Source organism: Pseudonaja textilis, chromosome 5 (genome assembly GCF_049901715.1).
Source record: "Pseudonaja textilis isolate UNSWEBS1 chromosome 5, rPseTex1.2, whole genome shotgun sequence".
NCBI classification, from domain to species: domain Eukaryota; kingdom Metazoa; phylum Chordata; class Lepidosauria; order Squamata; family Elapidae; genus Pseudonaja; species Pseudonaja textilis.
Genome location: NC_141994.1, coordinates 18636730 through 18659589, shown reverse-complemented (window position 1 = coordinate 18659589; position 22860 = coordinate 18636730). Strand labels below are relative to the sequence as shown.

At 45.3% G+C, this 22860-nt stretch overlaps 1 protein-coding gene across 1 annotated transcript; it reads left to right on the top strand.

Moving 5' to 3' along the window:
• Nucleotides 1–1908: 1908 nt before the first annotated feature.
• Nucleotides 1909–22272, top strand: CDPF1 (cysteine rich DPF motif domain containing 1). The gene is made up of 4 exons (XM_026702378.2): nucleotides 1909–2027; nucleotides 15418–15534; nucleotides 16559–16670; nucleotides 22059–22272. The coding sequence occupies exons 2-4, from the start codon at nucleotides 15437–15439 to the stop codon at nucleotides 22209–22211; spliced, it is 363 nt and encodes a 120-aa protein (XP_026558163.1). The 5' UTR covers nucleotides 1909–2027; nucleotides 15418–15436; the 3' UTR covers nucleotides 22212–22272.
• Nucleotides 22273–22860: the final 588 nt, after the last annotated feature.

Genomic DNA, 22860 nt, shown 5'->3' with positions numbered 1-22860 from the left:
TGGCATCCATTAGGGGTGTCTACAAGTTGGATAATAAATGATAAATAATCCGAGTGCGCAAGTGTGTGTGTGTGCACAGGTGTGTACAGATAATAGTCTTTCATTTAGCGACCATTTGAACTTACAATGGCACTGAAAAAATGATGTATGACCGTTTTCACACTTATGACCATGTGTGTGTTTGTGTGTGTGTGTGTGTGTGTGTGTATTAAAAAAATGTCCTTTTCTCACATGATGACACATCCCTACAAATCTTCTTGCCAGCACAGTGGACATAGTTCGCCACACCCCACTTCATCAATTCTTTTCCAAGTTCGCCGTGCTCACGCAATCCTGTCCTGGGATTACTTGGTGGTCATCCATCCGAGGTAACCTCTGCAGGTTCAGCCCTGCCCCGGGGCTGATGCTGCTTCCTCAGGGAGTCTCAGCAGGTGGACAAGTTGCCCTTGGCTGGGTAGGCAGAGTCTTGCCTTATCCCCTGAATTCATGGAGAAAACAAAATGGTTGATTTGCATGGGATTTCCTTCCAGCAAGTCTATTTAATTGGGCATCATCATCACACTGGACAGCCACCTGTCTGAAATGGTATGGGGTCTCCTGCTTGAGCAAGGGGTTGGACTAGAAGACCTCCAAGGTGACTGCATCTGTTAAAATCCATCTGTTAAAATACTGAAGTTTGCTGATGACACAACAATGATTGGTCTTATTTGAGACAAAGATGAATCTGCATACAGACAGGAGGTTATACAACTTGCCTCATGGTGTAACCAGAAAATCTAGAACTGAACACACTCAAAACCATAGCAATAGTGGTAGACTTTAGAAGAAACCCTCCCATACTACCACCTCTTACAATACTAGACAACACAGTATCAACAGTAGAGACCTTCAAATTTCTAGGTTCTATCATATCACAAGACCTAAAATGGACACCTAACATCAAAAACATCATCAAAAAAGCACAACAAAGAATGTTCTTTCTGCGCCAACTCAGAAAGCTCGAACTGCCCAAAGGGCTGCTGATCCAGTTCTACAGAGGAATGATGGAGTCTGTCATCTGCACCTCTATAACTGTCCGGTTTGGTTCTGCAACCCAACAGGACAGACACAGACTTCAGAGGGTAATTAGGACTGCAGAAAAAACAATTATTACCAACCTTCCTTCAACTGAGGACCTGTATACTGCACGAGACAAAAAGAGGGCTGTGAAAATATTTACAGACCCCTCACATCCCGGACATAAACTGTTTCAACTCCTTCCCTCAAAACGATGCTATAGAGCCCAACACACCAGAACAACTAGATACAAGGAGTTTTTTCCCGAAGGCCATCACTCAGCTCAACAAGTCCAACTATTTACAAGTCCGCATTACTACACTATATAGCACCAGACAACAGAACTAGACACAAGAACATTTTTTTCCCTAGAGCCATCACTCTGCTAAACAAATAATTCCCTCAACACTGTTCAACTATTTACAAAGTGTACACTACTATTACTGTTAATCTTCTCACCACTCCTTCTCAACCATCCCCTTCCACTTGGCTGTTTCCTAGTATTATTTGATTGTTGATTGTACCCTATGACTATCACTGTGTTGTACGTTATGATTCTTGATTCTTAATGAATGTACTTTTTCTTTATGTATACTGAGAGTATTTACACCAAGACAAATTCCTTCTGTGTCCAATCACACTTGGCCAATAAAGAATTCCTATTCTATTCTATCTAATGGATGCCTGCAATCCATTAAATGTGCAATCGACTTCTATTCTATTCTATTCTATTCTATACTGTTCTGAACATGTTCTGTTCTGTTGAATAAGAATCATCATCACCATTTCTCTGCCTCTGTCTCCTTTAAGGAGAGGCGGGTCAACGAAGCCGAACGTGCAACGTCACCGTCGTGGGCGTGGCTAGGAAACAGGAAGAAGCTGCTCGAGAGCCCCGCCCCTCCTTCAGACAACCCCCCCCGACGCTCGGGAGCTCGATCCTTCCGCGCGTGTTTCACGTGTTAACTTAAAAGGTACGTTCCCGTGAAGGCAGCGAAGTGGGGGATCCGGGTCGCTTAGTAAGGAAAATGCAGGGCAGCGTGAATCCGAGCAGGCTTCCAGCATCCAGGGCCCTGCTGCAACGCAGCGGGACTCGGTTGCCTCCTGCAGCCGAAAAGCAGGTGGTTTTATAGTGCCGGCCTCCCGGGCGGAATTTACTCTCGAGGAGGAGAAAGCGAGGGAAGCGCAGCAGCCTTGAAATAGATGAAGCTGGGCATTGCCCTCTTGGAAGGGGGGGCGGGGCGGTGGGGGTTGGTCTGCAATTTCATAGCCCGCCAAGCGAAGTTGTTTTAAACAGATTAACAGAGTTGGAAGGGATCTTGTAGGTCATTTAGTCCAACCCCCCCACCCCGCCAAGCAGGAGATCCTACGCCATTTCTGACAGGGCAGTCCAGCTGCACTGAAGCGGGGGGGGGGGTCCTTCCCGGAGGTTTTTGCTCTTCCTTCCTTGGCTCTCTTTTGCAGATGGAGCTGCTGGCCAACCCCCCCCCTTGCCTCTTTCTAGGGACCCTCCCCCCCAAGTCAAAGTGGGGCGGTCCTCAGGCTCTTTCCTCCCTCTTTGGACTTCCTTTATGCTCAGAAACCACTCCCCTGTCTCTCCTCCATCTCAAAGTCAGTGTTGCTTTTCTCCACATTGGGTTTTAGGTGTCCCCCTCATTCAGACAAATTCATTAATCAGATTTATATCCCATCATCATGATCACAAAAACAAGCAAGCACAATTACAAGACATAGGAGTGTTTTATAAATGTAATTTATGTGTGTGTGTGTGTATGTGTATATGTATATAGTATGGAATATATATAGTTTCCATAGATTGTATAGTTTCTATATATTGTCCTTCCCTTTCTTTGTAAATTTCCTATAGGGGCTCAACTTTTTAAAGAATGCTCCAAAGATTTACTCATTTTCAATTATATTTCTTTATATATATACATATACATATACTATTATATATATATATATATATATATATATATATATATATATATATATATATATATATATATATATATATAACACACACACACACACACACACACACACACACACACATTGTATATGTATATATATATATTGTATATGTATATGTATATATATGAAGAAATATAATTGAAAATGAGCTTTGTTTGGGTATTTTCCCACGTCATTATAGTTGTGCTTTTAAAGTTGTAGCAACATTTCGGCAGAATCGCATCTGCCATCATCAGGCTTCTATATTGTGTTCGTCTGTGAGTCAGACTTTTTCAGTTGTTGTTGCCAGCCAATCAAGACAAAAAAAGCTACAAAACAGACAGAAGATATTAGAAACAACAATCAAGCAGAACACAACAAACTCCAAGACCAGTAAACACAGACCAAGACTCCCAACCAATCAGGATGAAGAATAAACCATTCTGGCACAGCAGTAGGCTAGCCCCAAATTTAAAACTGAAACAGCTGTGAAAGTCTGACTCACAGACGAACACAATACAGAAGCCTGATGATGGCAGATGAGATTCTGCCGAAATGTTGCTACAACTTTAAAAGCACAACTATAATGACGTGGGAAAATACCCGAACAAAGCTGAATACCGTGGGATTCAAAACTTTTTACTACTGGTTCTGTGGGCGTGTCTTGGTAGGCAGGGCAGGGGAAGGTTACTGCAAAATCCCCATTCCTTCCCTACCCCACTAACCTGCTTTCCAGCTCCGTTTTCCTGTGCAGGGCAACCAAAGAAGACCCAGCTGATTAGCTGGGACTCAATGGGAGGCAGAGAAGAGATGGGGGGGGGGCAGTCAGAGGTGGGATTTGCCAGTTCTCTGAACTACTCAAAATTTCCACTACCGGTTCTCCAGAACTGGTCAAAACCTGCTGAAGACCAACCTCTGATAGAATGCCTGTGGCACATATATCAGCACTTGGGAATAGATGCCTTCTCACCATCACAGAAGTCACTGGAGAAAAGGACAAACTTACTAAAGGCTTTTGCGTGCCCTGGCTTGGACTCAGAAACCCGCACTTTAGCAGGACCTGGTTGGTGGTGGCCTCACCAATATAGAATTTCCCTGTCACAATCTATTTGATGTGCCTCTTCTCAGGCTCAGTTTTAAGAAGCAAAACTATAAATCTCATAGACTTATAGAGCAGACTAAACAGAGTTGGAAGGGACCCTGGAGGTCTTCTAGTCCAACCTCCTTAAAGTTCAAAACATTCTTATTAAAGATCCAGCTCATCCCGGGAACCCTTTTCTTTGAACTGTTACCATCTGGCAGACGGTACAGGATAATACAAACAAGGACAAATAGGCTGAAAAACAGCATCTATCCCAGGGCAGGAACTCTATTGAATTCTACTGTATAGTGCACCGAAGATGGTAGTTAATTTCGTTGTACGATGTGCAATGACAGTAAAGTAAAGTGAAGTGAAGTGAAGTGAAGTGAACTAAACTAAACTAAACTAAACTAAACTAAACTAAACTAAACAACTAAACTAAACTAAACTAAACTAAACTAAACTAAACTAAACTAAACTAAACTAAACACTCACCAGAACTTCCGGTTCCCCCGAACCAGTCCAAACCCCACCCCTGGCATAGATATAAGTGGTAGCAGGCTACCTCTGCTTCATAATTTTAGTTTGATTTACTTATTGATTTGACAATTACTTGCAAGTTGACAACTGCTGCTACGATAAAAGCAACAACAGAGTTCAGACAATAAGTCTCAAATGCAAAAACCAAAGTAGAAGGGAAAAGACCAACATATAGATACATTTTTAGGTGAGGCGACTCCCTTTTTAATAACTTTTTCAAAGCCTCCAGGGAAGGGGCCAGCCTGATCTCAGGGGTTAGTTGATCTAAAATATTTGCATAGTCTTTAAAAACAGGCAGCCTTTGCATTTTGAGGTCCAGCATTTCTAGCCTGTTTTTTTTTTCTCCCTTTGCCGATTGATGTTCTCTTGTCAAGGACCTGATACACACTCAACAATTCTGAGTTTGTCCTCTAGATGGCAGCAGCACCCCAGATGAGCAAGAACATTTCTCAGCCATTCATATGTTTGTCAGTTGAGATTGGCACTTGCAACTTGGTTAAGCGAAGTAGTTGCTAAACGAAACAGCTACTGTACTTATAATCTCCCTTCAGTTTTGCTTTGCTTTGCAGATCTGCCGAAGGTTATAAATGTGATGATTAGTTGCAAACTTAGCTTTTTTGTCACGATTCCCAAAATTTACAGTTTTTATTAGTTTATGATATAAAATGCAAAAATACGGAAGCAAATAGAAGGAAAAATAAGGGAAGGAAAGGGGAAAGGAGGAGCGTAGAAAAGGGGAAAGGAGAAAAAAAGGTATTGACTTTCAACTCCCTCCCTCTGGGGCTGTAGAATAAAACATTAACATCAAACCTCGACTTTTTACTTTTTCCATGGTAGTATAAACTAGCCATTTCTATTACAACAAACCTATCTCATTAGTAAAACCCCCAATCAGTCAGTTTCATTTGCCCATTTTCTGTCCGTCCATTGTGGGGACCGAAATGTCCTTCCATTTTTGTGCATAAAGTAACTTTGCTGCAGTCAACATACATACCTACATTTACATTTATATTCGTCTTTTAATGACCCCGCAATTCCTTACAATCGGGGTGGGGTCAGAGCAACTGAATGGAGCTAAGTGTTTACTGGCTGGGTGCCCTTCCTGCATGTCCAGCATGTTTAGAGATAGCAGTTAACTTGCTTGCTTTCTATAACCCCCCCCTTTTTTTCTTCCTTTTGAGTACCTCCTCTTCACCCACCCTCTACCCTTTGTACTCTTAAGCGCTCGTGCAGCTTGGCAAATCAAAATCCGTTGCTTCGTTCTGTCTCCTCGATTCATTTCCCCCCCTTAAATGGATTTTGAAAGCAATTTTACACCGTTTTGACTATTTGAGTCCGTTCCCTTCAAATCACCTTCTGTCCTGCCAGCCAGTTAGCCAGCACATTAAAGGGGGAAAGTGGTTATGGGTGCGGGGGGCGGAAGACAGGATTTTAGTTCTCCAATAAGAGGAAAAAAAAACCTCCGCTTCTGCTGCAAATTGGAAGTGGGGCGCAGGGTGGGAAAGGAACAGCTTTTCAACGGAGGTGTGGAAGTAAATGAGCTTTTGCAAGGGGTCTCGTCCCTCCCGGCAAAAATGCCTTGTTTCTAGCAGGACAAAAAAACTTATTTCAAACTTGCCCCCTCATGCCTCTGCTCCATATTGTTCTTTTGACAGCAATAGGGCTGTGGTTTCTCAAATTTTCAGGAAATCGTGTTGGTCTCTCTCATCCCAGTGCGAATCATCTCTGACCCTGCTTAGTTTTGAAATTGGCTAGGATGTTGCTTCCCTTGCTTGGAGGGGGCCATGTTAAGATTCATTCAAATGGAGTTTGTGAAAATCAATCTCTGTCTCTGTGTGTGCATGTGTTTCTCAACATTAGCAGCTTCAAGAGGTGTGGGCTGCTAGCTGGGGAATTCTGGGAGTTGTAGTTCACCCATCTTAAAGTTGCTAAGGTTGGGGAAAAGCTGTTTAGAGACCCCACTTCCGTCTGGATCTGTCTAGATGAGCTGGACTTTATCTCCCCTGATTTCCATCCAGTAGGTTATTTTTTGTGTGTGGGTCTGGTGCTGGAATGAGTTAGGAGGCAAAAGGATCTTAGTAGTTTCCATAGATTGTCTTTTCCTTTCTTTGTAAATTTTCTATAGGGGCTCGACTTTTGAAAGAATGCTCCAAAGATTTACTCATTTTCAATTATATTTTCAAAATAATTCTTTTTTTTTTAAATCTGCCGGCTCCTGAAATCATGAGACCTGGGTTTATACGATATTGACTGGGTATCTTGCCAACCATCCATCCAGTTGGTGGATTGCTCAGTGAAAATCAAGGTCGCAAGGTTGTGGCTGCCATCTTGATTTTTTTTTGATGTCTCGCACATGTCTCAGTGGCCGCATGAATATTGTCCTGGGAAATATGCCTTTCACACCAGAGTGGCTTTACATTTAATTAGTGACCAAATTCTGTCAGTGATCTCTGGAATTTGGGCCTAATTTAGTCACGATGACATCCCACTGCTTGTGTTGAAGCCTACATTCATTGTTTGATGTTGCACACGTGCAAAGGATAAACCGTGATTGTTTATCTTCACAGATCATTGACTTTTGCATGGTGAAGTTGTTTCTGGAGGTAGGACAATCCTCACCTGCTCCATAAACATAGAAAGAACATAAAAACAGATAACTGAAGGCAGAAAAAGAGCTAATCATCCATTGCAGGGATGTCAAACTTGCGGCCCACACATCATGCGCTGTCCACGGCCACCCCCGGTTGAGTGAAGGGGAAAAAAAACTCGCGATACATCACATGATGGCAACCATGCCAAAAGTTTGACACCCCTGGTCCATTGAGTCTGCCCTTTGAGGGGTGGTTTTTTTGGTCAGATGTTGGACGTATGTTTATCTCAAGTCTGCTTAAACTCGGTTACTGATGATTGACCCACTACCTCTGCCGGAAGTTGGTTCCTCTTACCTGCACATTTTCATGCCTTGATAACCCACATAACACAAGATTTGTGGAATGTCTGAAACTGAGTTTCTGTAGTAAGGGAAACTTGCCCCTGGCAGCAGAGTGCTTCCTTATGATCCAGTAAATACTAGTATTCATATTTCCACTAGTTGCCCTTAATAATGAATAATGACAGAATACCCTTCTGAGGAAAATCCTATAAGTGCTGGTAGGAGTGTAATTTGGGAAGATTAAATAAAAGGTGTGGCAGTGGAAATCCTCTCTGACAGAGACTGCATCGTGTGTCGAGGCTTGTCTGCCCTTAATCATAGCTCAATTACTTAAGCTCCTAAAGAACCACAGAAACAATTCACTCAGGAGGAACTGAGCTGTTGGAAAAAGTCCCTTCCCCTGACTCATTTTATTTCTGTGGAACTTTAAACCAGAGGTCTCCAAACTTGGCAACTATGCTGGCTGGAGAATTCTGGGAGTTGAAGTCCACAAGTCTTAAACTTGCCAAATTTGGGCATCCCCGCTTTAAACCAAGGATCTTCAAACTTGACAGCTTTAAGACTTGTGGACTCCAACTCCCAGAATTCCTGAGCTAACATGACTGGAGAAGGAATTCTGGGAGTTGAAGTCCACAAGTCTTAAAGCGGTCAAGTTTGAAGATCCTTGCTTTAAACTAATGTGTGGACTTCAACTCCCAGAATTTCCCAGCCAGCATTCACAGACTTCAACCCCATAGCCAACATTTGTGGGTGTTGAAGTCCACACATCTTAGTTACCAAGGTTGAGAAACACCACTTCAAGCTAAACATGGCTTGTTTAGTTCTCTGGGGACTCTCATGAGTCTCTCAGACATCGGACCGTTAAAAGCTATCTAACTAGGATTAGAATTCATGGTTTCCTAGTTTCCAGTCCAATATCTTAAATTACTAGACCAAACCAGCTTTGTCCTGTAGATCAGAGGTCTCCAACCTTGGCAACTTTAAACCTGGAGGACTTCAACTGGCTGGGGAATTCTGGGAGTTGAAGTCCTCCTGGCTTATAGTTGCCAAGGTTGGAGACCCCTGCTGTAGATGTATATTGGTTTCCCCCCACATATCCGATGGGTGAAGAATGCTTGTAAACCTGATTTATGAAGCAACAGCATTTCACGCCTAGAAAAACACAGACGTTTGTTTCTCCCAACACAGAAGAGAAGGAGCCATCGATCTGGTGGACAGTTACTTAATATAGATCATCTTCAAGGGCACTTGACTTTGTTGGATGAATTCAGCACTGAGCCATTTTCTCTATAAAACTTCCTTAGCCTCCATACCAAACATGGTTAGCTGTTTATGAAAAGCCTCCTGAGATACCACAGAAGATTGCATAGGTTAGCTGTCACGCATCTTGTTCTACCGTGCTAATGTAGCTGGAGGACTTTCCACTGTATTAAAAAAAACAGAAACTCCAAACAAAATACTTGTGCCAGCTTTATCAGTGAGAGAAATGTGACGCTGCCGAGTAATTCTAAAAAAAAAATAAATCCAAATTTAAAACCTCGTACTGTATATTATCTATTTACCTGGAGCCATAGTCAAGCCGTTACACGTCAGCCTTAATACACGTCACTCCCCTACCCTTCGGGGTTAAGAATTAATAAAAGAATATAAGAACCCCCTCAAGGCTCTGCTTTATTGGAGCTAAGATTAGGTGAATATAATTAAACAAATAAGATACGTTATATGCCTCTTAATCCCTAGATCAGTGTTTCTTAATCATGGCTGCTTGAAGGTAGGTGGACTTCAACTCCCAGAATCCCTCAGCCAGCTATGAAGTCCATATATCTTCAGGTTGCCAAAGTTGAGAAACACTGCCCTAGATGTTGTCTCCCTCTTCCTCCTATAATCACCATTGTGCTTGCTTTCAAACCACAAACCTGGCTTGTTCCATCTTTGCTCAGGCTCTTCTACAAAGATACGGCGTCGGGTGTAGCATGGGGTGACTGGTGACTTCACGGCCACGTCCATGGAAGTTTTCTTTCAGATAGCACAGTGGCTAGTCATGTCTTCTTCCAAAATATTCCTGGTCTTAAGATGTCTTAATATCTTCCCATCCAAGATGCTATAGAGAAGAACAGGCAGGTGGGTGGGTGGAGTTAAGCACATCATCAGCTTAGAATTGTTACATTGCCACAAATGGTCCAAGTTCAACTGCTCTTGAGTTCCGTTGAGCCTTATCTGGCTCCAGCTTAGCAGTGAACTTTAGTTGGCTAGATTCTTGTCTGTGTAAGGCTTGAGCAATAAATCCTTGTTGAGCTACAGTTTAACATATGGTCCTGATCTTTTGAATCTGACATTAATCTAGTTCAGGGGCGTCAAACAGAAGGCTAGGGCCAGATCCAGCCCGGCCTGTGGCGTACGTAGATCTGGCCCATGGGGCTGCCCTGGAAACAGCAAAAGACTGGCCCGTGGTACCTCTGCCAGCGAAAACGGAGCTTGGGAGGGCCGCGAGCTCCGTGTTCACTGGCAGAGGGTTGCAGGAGGCCATTGCAGCTGAAAACGGAGCTTGGGAGCCCGTTTTTGGTGGCAGAGCTTTCGGGCCACCACAGGCACCCCTGACACGAGTGACATCGAGCTGGCCACACCCACCCTGGTCCCCCAAGTTCAAACACAACCCTTATGTGGCCCTCAGTGAAGTCAAGTGTGATACCCCTGAGCTAGTCAATTAAAGTTTTAATACTAAATTGGCACCAGAGAAAGATCAGTGAAATTCAAGTGGGGCTAGACTTCACCTGTTTGTGGGAATGTAATGACTCTTAGCTGAAATGATGACATGCATAACTCTGCACCACGGCTCTACCCGTTCCTCTCCTACAGATGCTAAACCCAGACCTGCTTAGCTTTTTGAGATCACCCCAAGTCAGTAGGTCGTGCTGGCTGAGACTAGCGAGCCCCAGGTGAAACTTGTGCAGCCTTCAGCTCAACTCCTGATGTTCTGCACCCGCCTGTGTTTCTAGCAGGGCAACCGTTCAGAAGTGCTTGGCAGTTGCTGCATTCTACTGTACAAAGACAGTGTGGCTCACTTCCCTGGGGAGGTGATTGGCTCTCCCATAAGGGATAAAAGCCAGCCCTCGGTGATGTGCTCTTTGCAGGAAGCAAAGAAGTTCACTAGATTCTGGATTCCACATTGAAGCCCTGTGGGACTCTGGTTTGTCTTTGCTGGAACTTCTGTCGGTTTATCTTCTAATTAAGTGGATGGGCAGCCTTTTACAACCCTGAAAGGCATGCTCTTAGACAATTGTGTTTAATGAGTTTTGGCTGGGAATGCAAATAATTCCCAGCGTCGCATTAAAAAAGATTTGCTTTTACACACAGCGTGTGTTTTCTTAATTTGAAGGATGCCTGGGTCAGAACAGCATGTTAAGAATAATACAGGAAATACTAATGCTTTGATGGTCTTCGAAAAATCCTTTCTTAGTGAGCACCTAGAAGCCAAGAGGAATATACGTGCCTAATTTCAAGTTTGCAGGCTTTATGGTTCTGAAGATTTTGTGATGGTGTGTGAGTTGTTTTTCTCATATATATATAGATTTGATGATGCATACATAAAGAAGCACTTTCATTACTACGTTACATTCTTTCTCTATTTTGCTAACTGTATTTGAGCATAATTGGTTCCCTCTGTAACATGATGAAGTAGGGTTTTTTGGAGAATGTTTGGAGAGGCACAAAAAAGATTATCTTTTCTTCTTCTTCTTTTTCTTCAGCGTTTGTCTCGCGCTCGGGCGAGGTCCGCTAATGTCCTTGAGTACTGCTTCCACACCTCTCTGTCTGCCACGCGTGTCGGGTCTGCCTTCGCGATCTCTAGATCGGCCTTGATCGTGTCCATCCAGCGTTGTTTAGGTCTACCACGCGGTCTCGCTCCTCCGACAGTCACCTTCATTACAGATTTGATGATGGATTCTTCCTTGGCGCGCTCACGTGGCCGAACCATCGTAGCCGGGACTGCCTCATGACCGTGGGGATGGGCACGACGTTGAACCGTCTCACGCACTTCTTCGTTCCTGACGCGATCGAGTAGGGTGAGGCCTACCGACCATCGGAGCATTCGCATCTCCATTATCTGGAGTCTGCTTTCGACTTCTTTGGTCGTCGGCCAGCACTCTGCGCCGTGATATGGCCACGGGCGCACCACAGAGTTATAGATTTTCGCCTTCAGGCGCATCGGCATCTTCTTGTCACAGAGGATGCCCGTGACGGACTTCCATTTGCCCCACGCTGCATTGATCCTGGCTGCCACCTCAGTTTGTAGTAGGCCTTCTTCCCCAAGAGTAGTTCCCAGGTACTTGAAGGTGGAGGCGCGCGTAGCTCCTGCCCGCTCACGTGGATGGAGCCTGTCATTTCATTGTCAGTGGTCAGGTATTCGGACTTCTTTAGGTTCAGCCGGAGCCCGAACTGCTCGAGGCGGTCGTGCCACTGTTGGACTCGGTGCTCGAGTTCAGCCTTGCACAGGTTGGCCAGGAACACATCATCGGCGTAGAGCAGCGTCCATGGGGCGGGCGTGTACAGGTCGTGTGTAATTGTGTCCATCACCAGAATGAACAGCAGTGGTGAGAGAGCAGAGCCCTGGTGTACGCCGACGGTAATATTAAACTCCTCTGATATCCCAGCTGCCGCTTTACACGGCTTTTGTGACATCTGTATAGGAGTTGGACCCATTGTACGAGCAGCTCAGGCACGCCGTGATCTCGCAGTGCATACCAGATGAGATCGTGCAAGGGACTCGGTCGAAGGCCTTTTCCAAGTCTAGGAAGGCGGTGTGGAGCGGGATTTTCTTCTCTCTGTGAGCCTCCATCAGCATCCGCACACCGAAGATGGCGTCGGTGGTGCCGCAGTTCTGATGAATCCAGCCTGGTTGACGCTGATGTCGACGATGTCCCGAATGCGCTTATCAAGGACGCGTTCAAAGATCTTCATAGTGTGTGACAGTAACCTGACCGGTCTGTAGTTGGAGCAGTCCGCTGGGCTGCCCTTTCCCTTCCAGATCGGAACAGTGGTGCTGCGGTACCAGTCGTGTGGCACTTTTCCCGTGGAGACGATGTTGTTGAACAGCTCGCACAGCCACAATGCCGAGCCCGGTAGTGCCTTTTTCCAGAAGTCGGCAGGGATGTCGCTCTGGTCCTGTTGCCTTACCGCTTTTCATGGCCTTGATGGCGTCGGCGACCCGCTGGCATAAATGCCTGAGACTGGGCCTTCAACTGGGTCACCTCGCGGGTTCGTGGGTGTGGAACTCCTCGGTGGAGATCTTCTCGAAGTATTGCCGCCACCTCTCCGCAGCGCCTCTGGGGTTGACGATCAAATTTCCCCTTTCGTCGTTGATCCCATGAAACTGGTCAATGTCCAGGGTCTTCCTGTGTCTGCTTTTGGCTAGGCGGTAGATCTCATTCTCGCCTTCTCGCGTGTTCAGCTTCTCGTAGATGTCATCGTAGTGGGAGCTTCTGGCTGTCGCTATTGCTTTCTTGGCTGCCTTTTTGGCAGATTATCTTTTATACCATCAATTACAGTACCTTTTATTTTCTTACATCAAAATTCTAATGCCCAAATCTTTTAAAATTAGTCCCTTTTCCATGTCCTTGATTTTACATTTTATATATTTAAATAGTTCTCCAATAATTAGGAATATTTAAGGTGCTTGATATTGTTTATAAGTTCACAGTCAAATCTCCTTCATTCAAAATGTCTTTTTTCTATTAAGCACACTGTTCTGGCCATATGTCTTTCTTACTTTCTTTAATACTTCTTCACAACTCCGTCACTTTAAAGAGCTCCTTGTAAGTCTTCTCTTTCCAAACCACATTCACAGCATGAAAAAACCATCCATTCAGTCCATGTATTTAATCAGTCTATCTTTAAATACACTGCTCAAAAAAAGTAAAGAGAACACTTAAACAACACAATGTAACTCCAAGTCAATCACACTTCTGTGAAATCAAACTGTCCACTTAGGTAGCAACACTGATTGACAATCAATTTCACCTGCTGTTGTGCAAATGGAATAGACAACAGGTGGAAAGCATAGGCAGTTAGCAAGACATCCCCAGTAAAGGGGTGGTTCTGCAGGTGGTGACCACAGACCACTTCTCAGTTCCTATGTTTTCTGGCTGATGGTTTGGTCACTTTTGAATGCTGGTGGTGCTTTCACTCTAGTGGTAGCATGAGACGGAGTCTACAACCCACACAAGTGGCTCAGGTAGTGCAGCTCATCCAAGATGGCATATCAATGCGAGCTGTAGCAAGAAGGTTTGCTGTGTCTGTCAGCGTAGTGTCCAGAACATGGAGGTGCTACCAGGAGACAGGCCAGTACATCAGGAGACATGGAGGAGGCCATAGGAGGGCAACAACCCACCATCAGGATCTCCGCTTTTGTGCAAGGAGGGACAGGAGGAGCACTGCCAGAGCACTGCAAAATGACCTCCAGCGGGCCACAAATGTGCATGTGGCTGCTCAAACAGTCAGAAACAGACTCCATGAGGGTGGTATGAGGGCCCGACGTCCACAGGTGGAGGTTGTGCTTACAGCCCAACACCATGCAGGATGTTTGGCATTTGCCAGAGAACACCAAGATTGGCAAATTCGCCACTGGCGCCCTGTGCTCTTCACAGATGAAAGCAGGTTCACACTGAGCACATGTGATAGACGTGACAGGGTCTGGAGACACCATGGAGAATGTTCTGCTCCCTGCAACATCCTCCAGCATGACCGGTTTGGCAGTGGGTCAGTAATGGTGTGGGGTGGCATTTCTTTAGGGGGCCGCACAGCCCTCCATGTGATCACCAGAGGTAGCCTGACTGCCATTAGGTACCGAGATGAGATCCTCAGACCCCTTGTGAGACCATATGCTGGTGCGGTTGGCCCTGGGTTCCTCCTAATGCAAGACAATGCTAGACCTCATGTGGCTGGAGTGTGTCAGCAGTTCCTGCAAGACGAAGGCATTGATGCTATGGACTGGCCCGCCTGTTTCCCAGACCTGAATCCAATTGAGCACATCTGGGACATCTTGTCTTGTTCCATCCACCAACACCACGTTGCACCACAGACTGTCCAGGAGTTGTGGGATGCTTTAGTCCAGGTGTGGGAGGAGATCCCTCAGGAGACCATCTGCCACCTCATCAGGAGCATGCCCAGGCATTATAGGGAGGTCATACAGGCACATGGAGGCCACACACACTACTGAGCCTCATTTTGACTTGTTTTAAGGACATTACATCAAAGTTGGATCAGCCTGTAGTGTTTTTTTTTTCCACTTTAATTTTGAGTGTAACTCCAAATCCAGACCTCCATGGGTTGCTAAATTTGATTTCCATTGATAATTTTTGTGTGATTTTGTTGTCAGCACATTCAACTATGTAATGAACAAAGTATTTAATAAGAATATTTCATTCATTCAGATCTAGGATGTCTTATTTTTGTGTTCCCTTTATTTTTTTGAGCAGTGTATCTATACTTGTGATGACCCGGAGCGTAACACAAACGTAACAAAATCCAAAACTTAAATAAATGACCTTTAATGCCTCCAACTTGGCCCCACTGTTCAATAATTCTCAGTTGGAAATAAAACTTACTCAAAAATAGTCTTCAAAAGAAAGCAATACAGTCCGAACTTAATGAGCAGGTAGAGGTGAAATAAAAAACCAAAACAAACTACAATGAAGGAATTTCCACAACGGACCAGGATAAGTAATTACTAACTTCCAGGAGATAAAACGGCACAGTCTGTTGGAAGGACACCAACCAAGATAACTTTAGCCCCAAATAAAACACGCTTTTCTTTTGGCAACACTGTGATTTAACCGTCTCTCTTACATACTATTCTCCCTAGCTGCAACCAATGAGCCTGGATGGAACCGAAAAAGGACACCTTTGAGTGTGAGCTGTGTGGATTAACAGCCCCCTACAGCTACTATGGACATAAACCTCCCAATGCCTTCTCAGTCACGTAAGTAGATGGCCCTGCCCATCTTTTCTCACCACTTGGGACCTGTTCCATGAAGAAGCCACACAGATGATCGCCAGGGCAGACCCCGGAGGGACAGCAGCAGAGGGGAGAGTAGTGGGCGAAGCAGCAGCATCCTTTCTGGATCATTCTTGCCCATTCCTTTCCTTCTTCAAAGTCTGGGTTAGCACTGCCGGCTCAGGAATTCTGGGAGTTGAAGTCCACAGATCAAAAAGGGCCATAGATTTCCCACTCCTGATTTCAACCCACCTGATCAATCTAGTTAATATTAAGGACAAACACAAATCAAATTCAAATATATATATATATTTAACTTTCTGGACTATCTTCTCATGTGCAGATGTGGATAGCGGTTTTCCCCAGGAAGAGTCAAGCTGTGCTTGCTGGGGGATTCTGGGAGTTGAAGTCCACACCTCTTCAAGTTGCCAAGGTTGAGAAACACTGCTCTATACACCGAGAAATCAAGTACTTTTTGTCTTCAGAGAGCAAATCCATTGCAAAAAATAAAAATTAAAATAAAATAAAAGGCAGCTGGTTCTCTGAAAAGGACAATTATGAATTTCTTGGCGTATCTGCCGCCTCCTTTTATTTTTACAATTGGAAGCTGCTGATCTCGGACCTCCGAGAGGCTTTGCTTCAGGGATGGAATTCTACCGGTTTGCCCGGTTTGCCCGAACTGGCAGTTGCTAGGCCTGCTCTCCCGCCCCAACTCTATCGTGACCTTCATTTCCTGCTTTTGAAGCTCAGCCGCTTTGCGCGGCACAGTGGATTGCCACAGCGTTGGCTGTCGAACACACAGGGAGAGTGCAGGATTGCAGGAGAAGGTCAGTAGCAAACCTTCTGTGCGCATGCCTGTGCAAAGTGCGCCCGCACCAAGCCACGCCCACCGAACCGGTGGCGAAACAATTTGAATCCCACCACTGCTTTGCTTAGAGTCTACGATGCAGCTGGGAAGTCTCTGTGTGGTTCTGCTGCAATCGTTGTTGGGTTTTTTTTGTTTTTACAGCCTCCTGGAAGACTGTTACGTTATGAAGGACCCGTTCAGCCCAGACAAGGACAGATTCCTTATCCTTGGAGCGCAGTGTAGTGTGTGTCACAAACGGGTGTGCGTTGGTCCGGTAAGTATCACGTGATGCCATTGCATGCCTGATGCTGTGGTTTGTCTTCCATCAGTGACCTGCCGGCATGAGGGATAGGCAGCCAGCTTTTCTGAATTCCAAACATCATTCCCAAGAGGGGACTCGAGGCCTCTGTTGTTTTTAAAGGAGTAGACGATTGTCATATTGGTCAAAATGACTTTCTTTTTTTAAAAATTTTTTAAAAATTTAAAATAAAGTTTATTTAAGTTTCATATATTTAAAACATTTAAAAATAAACAAACATATAAACAAATATATATACTTATATACCTTTTGCAGCAGGTATTGAGAATTGGTTACATTTTTCTTTTCTGTTTTTTTCTTTTACCCCATAACATTGATGTGATCTACCTTGTTACAATACCTTCCTGGCTCTTTTAATGTTTTAATTTGACAGAATGCTTTATGATTAAACGCACGCCCTTCATAGTTTCATAACTTATTCAGTTGTCAAATGTTGCTTTTTCTTTAACCATTCGTACCAACAGTTCCAAACTTTGTAGTATTCACTATCTTTGTTGTTTTTTAGTATGTAATTTGATTAGGCTGTCCATCTCTGTACAGTTGTGAACTTTTTTAATGTTGGTCAAAATAACTTTCAGTTACCCTCCTTCACGACAAGGACTCCTCGACTTAGCAATCATGCATTCAGTGACTGTTCAAAGTTACGCTGGCACCAGTGGTGGTATACTATCGGTTTGGCCCGGTTCTGCCAAGCTGGTAGCGGCGATGAGCAGCGGAGACGGAACCGGTTCTCTCCGCCCGGGCTCTGCTGTTGGGCTCACTCGTCTACCATAATCACCTTTATCCTCTGCTTTTGAAGCACAGCTGCTTTGCGCGGCACAGCAGAGTGCCGCGTGGCAGCTGCTGAAGCGACCAGGAAAGTGCAGGCTTGCAGGATCATGTGAGTTGGAATGCCTCTGCGCGTGAGGAAACGCCTCTGCGCCTGCACAAAGTACGTGTTTGGTGTGCGCATGCGCACAAACCGCATCCACCAAGCCACGGCCATCAAACCAGCGGTAAAACCTTCTGAATCCCACCCCTGGCTGGCACTGGAAGAAAAATGGACTTACAATCAAGGGTGGGATTCAGCCGGTTCAGACCAGTTCAGGTGAACCGGTTAGTTCCGGTGATTAGTTGGCCTTGCCCACCAGCCCCTGCGAAGCGCACGCTCACCAAACCGGTTGTTACCCTGGTTTGGAATCCCAACATTGCTCACGATCAATCCTCACACTTACGACAAGTCGCAGTGTCTCTATGGTTACAGGATCTAAGTTTGGGTGTTTGGCAACCAGGATGTATCAGCGTAATCCTCGACTTACAGCAGTTCATTTAGTGCAACGGCATTGAAAAAAGTGACTTGTGACCATTTTTTCAGAGTTATGACCACCACAGCATCCCCAAGGTCAAAGTTCAACTGCTTGCCCGCTGGCATGGATTCATGACCATCAGAGGTGGGATTCAGCAGGTTCCGACCAGTTCTGGAGAACCGGTAGCGGAAATTTTGAGTGGTTTGGAGGACCAGCAAATACCACCTCTGACTGGCCCCACCCCCATCTATTCTCTGCCTCCTGAATCCCAGCTGATTGGCTGGGTGTTCTTTTGTTGCCCTGCACAGGAGAACCGAGCTGGAAAGCAGGTTAGTGGGGTGGGGAGGAAATTGGGATTTTGCAGTATCCTTCCCCTGCCACGCCCACCAAGCCACGCCCACAGAACCAGTAGTAAAAAAAAATTGAATCCCACCACTGATAACCATCACTGTGTCCTCTGATCACCTGGTCCCTCCTTTGCGACCTTCTGACAAGCATAGTCAATGGGGAAGCCAGATTAATTTAATAACCGGGTTGCTAACTTATCAACACTGATGCACTTTAACAACCGTGGCAAGAAAGGCCATAAAATGGGGTCAGAACTCAACTTCACCAATGTCTCCCTTACCAACAGAAAATGTTGGGCTTCGTTGTGGTTATAAGTCAAGGACTGCCTTCTATAGAAAAGCTCAGGGGGGGGGGAGGAGGAGAGATCCAGGAAAAATTGCTTTGGTGCCACCTGGTGGCCCTATGGGTTGGTGCAGGCCCAGAGGAGAGGTTATTTTGGACCAGCAACATTTGTGCTGCTCCATAGAATTATTGGATGTCCCCAGATTTGGGAGAACAACCCCCCCACCCCAGATTTTTGGCAGTTTTTAAAAAGCCCCAGATTGAGGCTTTTTAAATAGTTGTCCCCGATTGCAAGTTTAGGGCGACGTTGCCATTGTAAATCCACTGTGTGAGTCTCCCTCTGTAATCCAGGACAAGGTCTTAATTCACATCTTCAGTTGTAGTGACCTCTGCACTTAAACAAGCATTTTTCCAAACTTGGCAACCGTAAGAATTCGGGGAATGGAAGTCCGTGCATCTTAAAAGTTAGCAAGTTAGAAAAAACAGGGATTGAAATAAAGAAACTACTGGCGAAGTGCTAGTGAGGCACTGAGGCACAGCCAAGCTTATTATAGAAGTGAATGTTACGCTGTGATTATAACAGAATGTAATAATGCCTGGCTCTGGAGCATAGCTAAAGGATTACACCCATCCTCCCATACCGATACACGCACACACCCTCCGTCCCAGCCACTCACCATGCAGGCTTTGCCTCGACTCCTTTGGCTGGCCGGGCGAAGGAGACGAGATCCTACGGTCTGGCTCAGTTGCTATGCCCCTCAGAGCCCGCCCCTTTTCCCCAAATCCAGTTATTTTGTGAACTTTGGTCCAACTTTCTTCAGAAGAAACTAAAAGGAAGGCTCCGGAAGGGGGTTAAAAAAAAAGAAGAGAGAGAATTAGAGTGGGTGGAATTAAACGCTTTTCTCACTTCGTTCTGTTCCATTCTGAGGGAACAGGGTGGACTCTCCGTGTCTGGAGAAATTCGGGCCTTATAGAAACGGAGATGGAGGTGTAGGTCGCTGGATGGATAGATAAGGAGTTTAAAGGACTTTTTGCCTCTCCTGCGTTCCCAAAAATGGTAGATTGCAAAGGGTATGAGGAATTCTTTGATCTCCTACACCTGTGTTGGGCGAACCGATGGCACACGTGCCAGAAGCGGCACATACTTTCGGCATGCAACATGGAAAAGGTTAGCCATCCCCGTCCTGCACTGTTCATTTCTCCCAAAGAATTAAGGATGACGGAGGAGTTTTATTCCCACCAGGGCAAGAGCTGTGATGGATTCCACTTGCTGGACGTGGAGGGCACCTTCACTGTCCCAAAGCAGATTTCTGATCACTACCTACGGCAAGCCACTTTGGAAAAAGTCCTTCGTGCCGAGTCTTGCTTTCGAGTCTCTTGTCAAAAAGAAATGCACGGGTTGCTGTGAGCATGAATAGGTTGCATCAGATGTGATGGGAAAGAGCCAGAAACTCTGACCTTCTGTGAGGCCTGTCAGAGAGGAGTGATTTTCCCAAGTTGTGCAAACATTTTTTTTCCTCCCACATTTCCATTCAACCCACATATTCTGGGAGCATGATTCATGCGCTGTTTCTTTCCCCATCTCCCTTTCTCGAAAAGGAGGAAACTAAAAGTTATTCAGGGAAGTGTCCTGACAACTAGTTGGGGCTTGCATCTGGAACTGAAGCGAACAGGGAATCCTCGACTTAGGACCTCAACAGAGCTCAACATTTAGGTTGCTAAGGGAAACATTTTGTGGTGTGAGTTTTGCCCCATTTTACGACTTTCCTTGCCGCTGTTGTTAAGTGAATCATTGCCCTAGTTAAGTTAGTCACCCGGTTGTTAAGCAAATCTGACTTCTCCATGGACGTTGCGTGTCAGACGGTCTCAAAAGGGGATGACATGGCCCCAGAACGGTGCGACCGTCGTAAATATGAAACCAGTTGCCAAGATACCTGAAGTTTGATCACACGACCAGGGGGATGCTTGAACAGTCGTAAGTGTGAGAAACGGTCATAAGTCCCTTTTTTCCAGTGCCGTTGTAACTTCAAATGGTCACTACATGAAGTTGTTGTAAGTCGAGGGCCAACTGTACATTCTTTGGGCCTGTGGCAACCGAATAATACTAGGGCTAGCTAGAGAGATTTGTACAGGGAGCCCTTAACCTACGACCAAAATGGAGCCTGCCCAGAATGGTCAGAAGTCATAAAGGTCGTAAAGCGGGGTGATCATAGAACTGACTTGATTTTACAACCATTTTTTTTGCAGCAGTCATTAAACAAACCTATTGCTCACTATGAGGTGTTTGGCCAAAAGGCGGAATAATGTTTTTCACTAGCTATGGCAGGGGTGTCAAACTCAAGGCCTGGGGCCCAGATGCAGCCCGCAGGGTTCTTAGAAATGGCCCATGGGGAAACAGAGGCAACAGCGGTGCCTCTGCCAGTGAAAACAGCTAGGGAGGGCAGCATGAGCTCTGATTTTGCTGGCAGGGAGTTGTCGGAGGCCTTCGCAGCTGAAACAGAACTCGGGAACCCATTTTCCCCGGCAGAGTGCTCTGACACGAATGACGTCGAGCTGGCCACACTCACCCTGGCCACGCCCACTCTCCCCGCCCCCTTGAATCTCCTTTAATGCCTCCAACTTGGCCCCACTGTTCAATAATTCTCAGTTGGAGATAAAACTTATTCAAAAATAGTCTTTAAAAGAAAGCAGTACGGTCCGAACTTAATGAGCAGATAGAGGTGAAATAAAAAAACCCCAAATAAGCTACAATGAAGGAAATTCCACAACAGACTAGGATAAGTAATTACCAACTTCCAGGAGATAACAAGGCACAGTCTGTTGGAAGGACACCAACCAAGATAACTTTAGCCCAAAATAAAACACGCTTTGCATCTAGCAACGCTGTGTTTTAACCGTCTCTCTTATATACTATTCTCCCCAGCTGCAACCAATGAGGGGGATCATGGCCGTTTCCTCTCTCATAAGCCATGTTGTTTCCTCCTCCATTCCTCCCTGCGTGTCCTAGGATGCAGAGGGGATGGGCCTGGTTCTTCCTCTGACTGCCCAGCCGGCCTCTGCCCCTCCCCAGCCTCCTCCACAACCTCAGAGTCCAACTCTAACAAGGGCACGACACCCCTGAGCTATGCTAAACAGCGATTCAAGGCCATTTCCCCCATTCCCAACTGGAGAGGAACAAATTTGCATGGGATGAAGAAGAATTCAGGTCAGCTGTTCAGCCAGGTCTGGTTTCTTTAGAAGGAGATAGGTAGTAGTTGTTAGAAAATGAAGGCACCCACCAACCATTCTAGATGTGGTGATAGTTTGCCCAAAGTTCTCCCAGTTCCAACAGAGAGCAAGGAAAACCAAGGCCAAAGACGTCTGTGTTGCGAGGAAGGTTTGTTAATCTCACGGACTGATTTCCCTTTTTTTTCTATTTATTTTTCAGGACTGTAGTCTTTTCTATTCGAAAAGGTTTTGCCTCCCCTGCGTGAAGGCACGCATCAGTGAATTTCCTTTGGAAATAGAAGAAGATTTGAAAAAAAAAGGACACATAAAATCTTCCAAAAAAGGAGGTTCTAAGAATTTGGAGAAAAGCTAGGTTGATTTTACTGCAGGATACGCTTTTTTGGTTCACTGGAATAAAAATGGTGTGTCTTGTAGTAGATGGTATTGTTTTGATTTGTTGCAAAATTTAAGTTGTTGCTTTGTAAGCTACCTGACACAACCACTGGCTACCCAGGAGAGCTGGTTTTGAATATAAAACAGGCCTGAGATAAACTGGCCAAACCTGATATCCCCGTTTAGAAGGGTTGAGATAAAGAGATAAGAGTTCAATTTTTGGTTTGTATTTCTCTTTTTTAAGTATGGGCCAGCTTCCACAGTTCTGCTACCTTCTGTAAGGGTCAGTTTCCAACTTCCATTCTGGATTTGCATCATCATATCCTTTTAACGACCCCATAATCCCTTGCGGGGCTGAGTCTAGGCAACTGAATGGAGCTAGCAGAGTGGTCAGTGGCCGGCTGCCCTTCCTGTCTCCAATGTGGAGTTTTGTTCAGTAGATATATTCTCATTGTGCCAGAGAAATATCTGCCTCTATCTAGGATCGAACTCACACCTTCCTAGTTGTGAGGCAAAAGTTCCACCTCTAACAGCGCCATTCCCCATTCTGGATTTGCATCTGGATCTGAAAAATCAAAATGGCGGCTACAGCAGTGCAACTAAAGTTCATCACCAACATTCTTGAACTT

What these genes read in the sequence shown, in the direction of transcription:
- CDPF1 (XM_026702378.2), top strand. Translation starts at nt 15,437, where the DNA reads ATGGAACCGAAAAAGGACACCTTTGAGTGTGAGCTGTGTGGATTAACA. An exon ending in CCCAATGCCTTCTCAGTCAC is followed by an intron (nt 15,535 to 16,558) that starts GTAAGTAGATGG and finishes TTGTTTTTACAG; the next exon opens with CCTCCTGGAAGACTGTTACG. An exon ending in AACGGGTGTGCGTTGGTCCG is followed by an intron (nt 16,671 to 22,058) that starts GTAAGTATCACG and finishes TTTATTTTTCAG; the next exon opens with GACTGTAGTCTTTTCTATTC.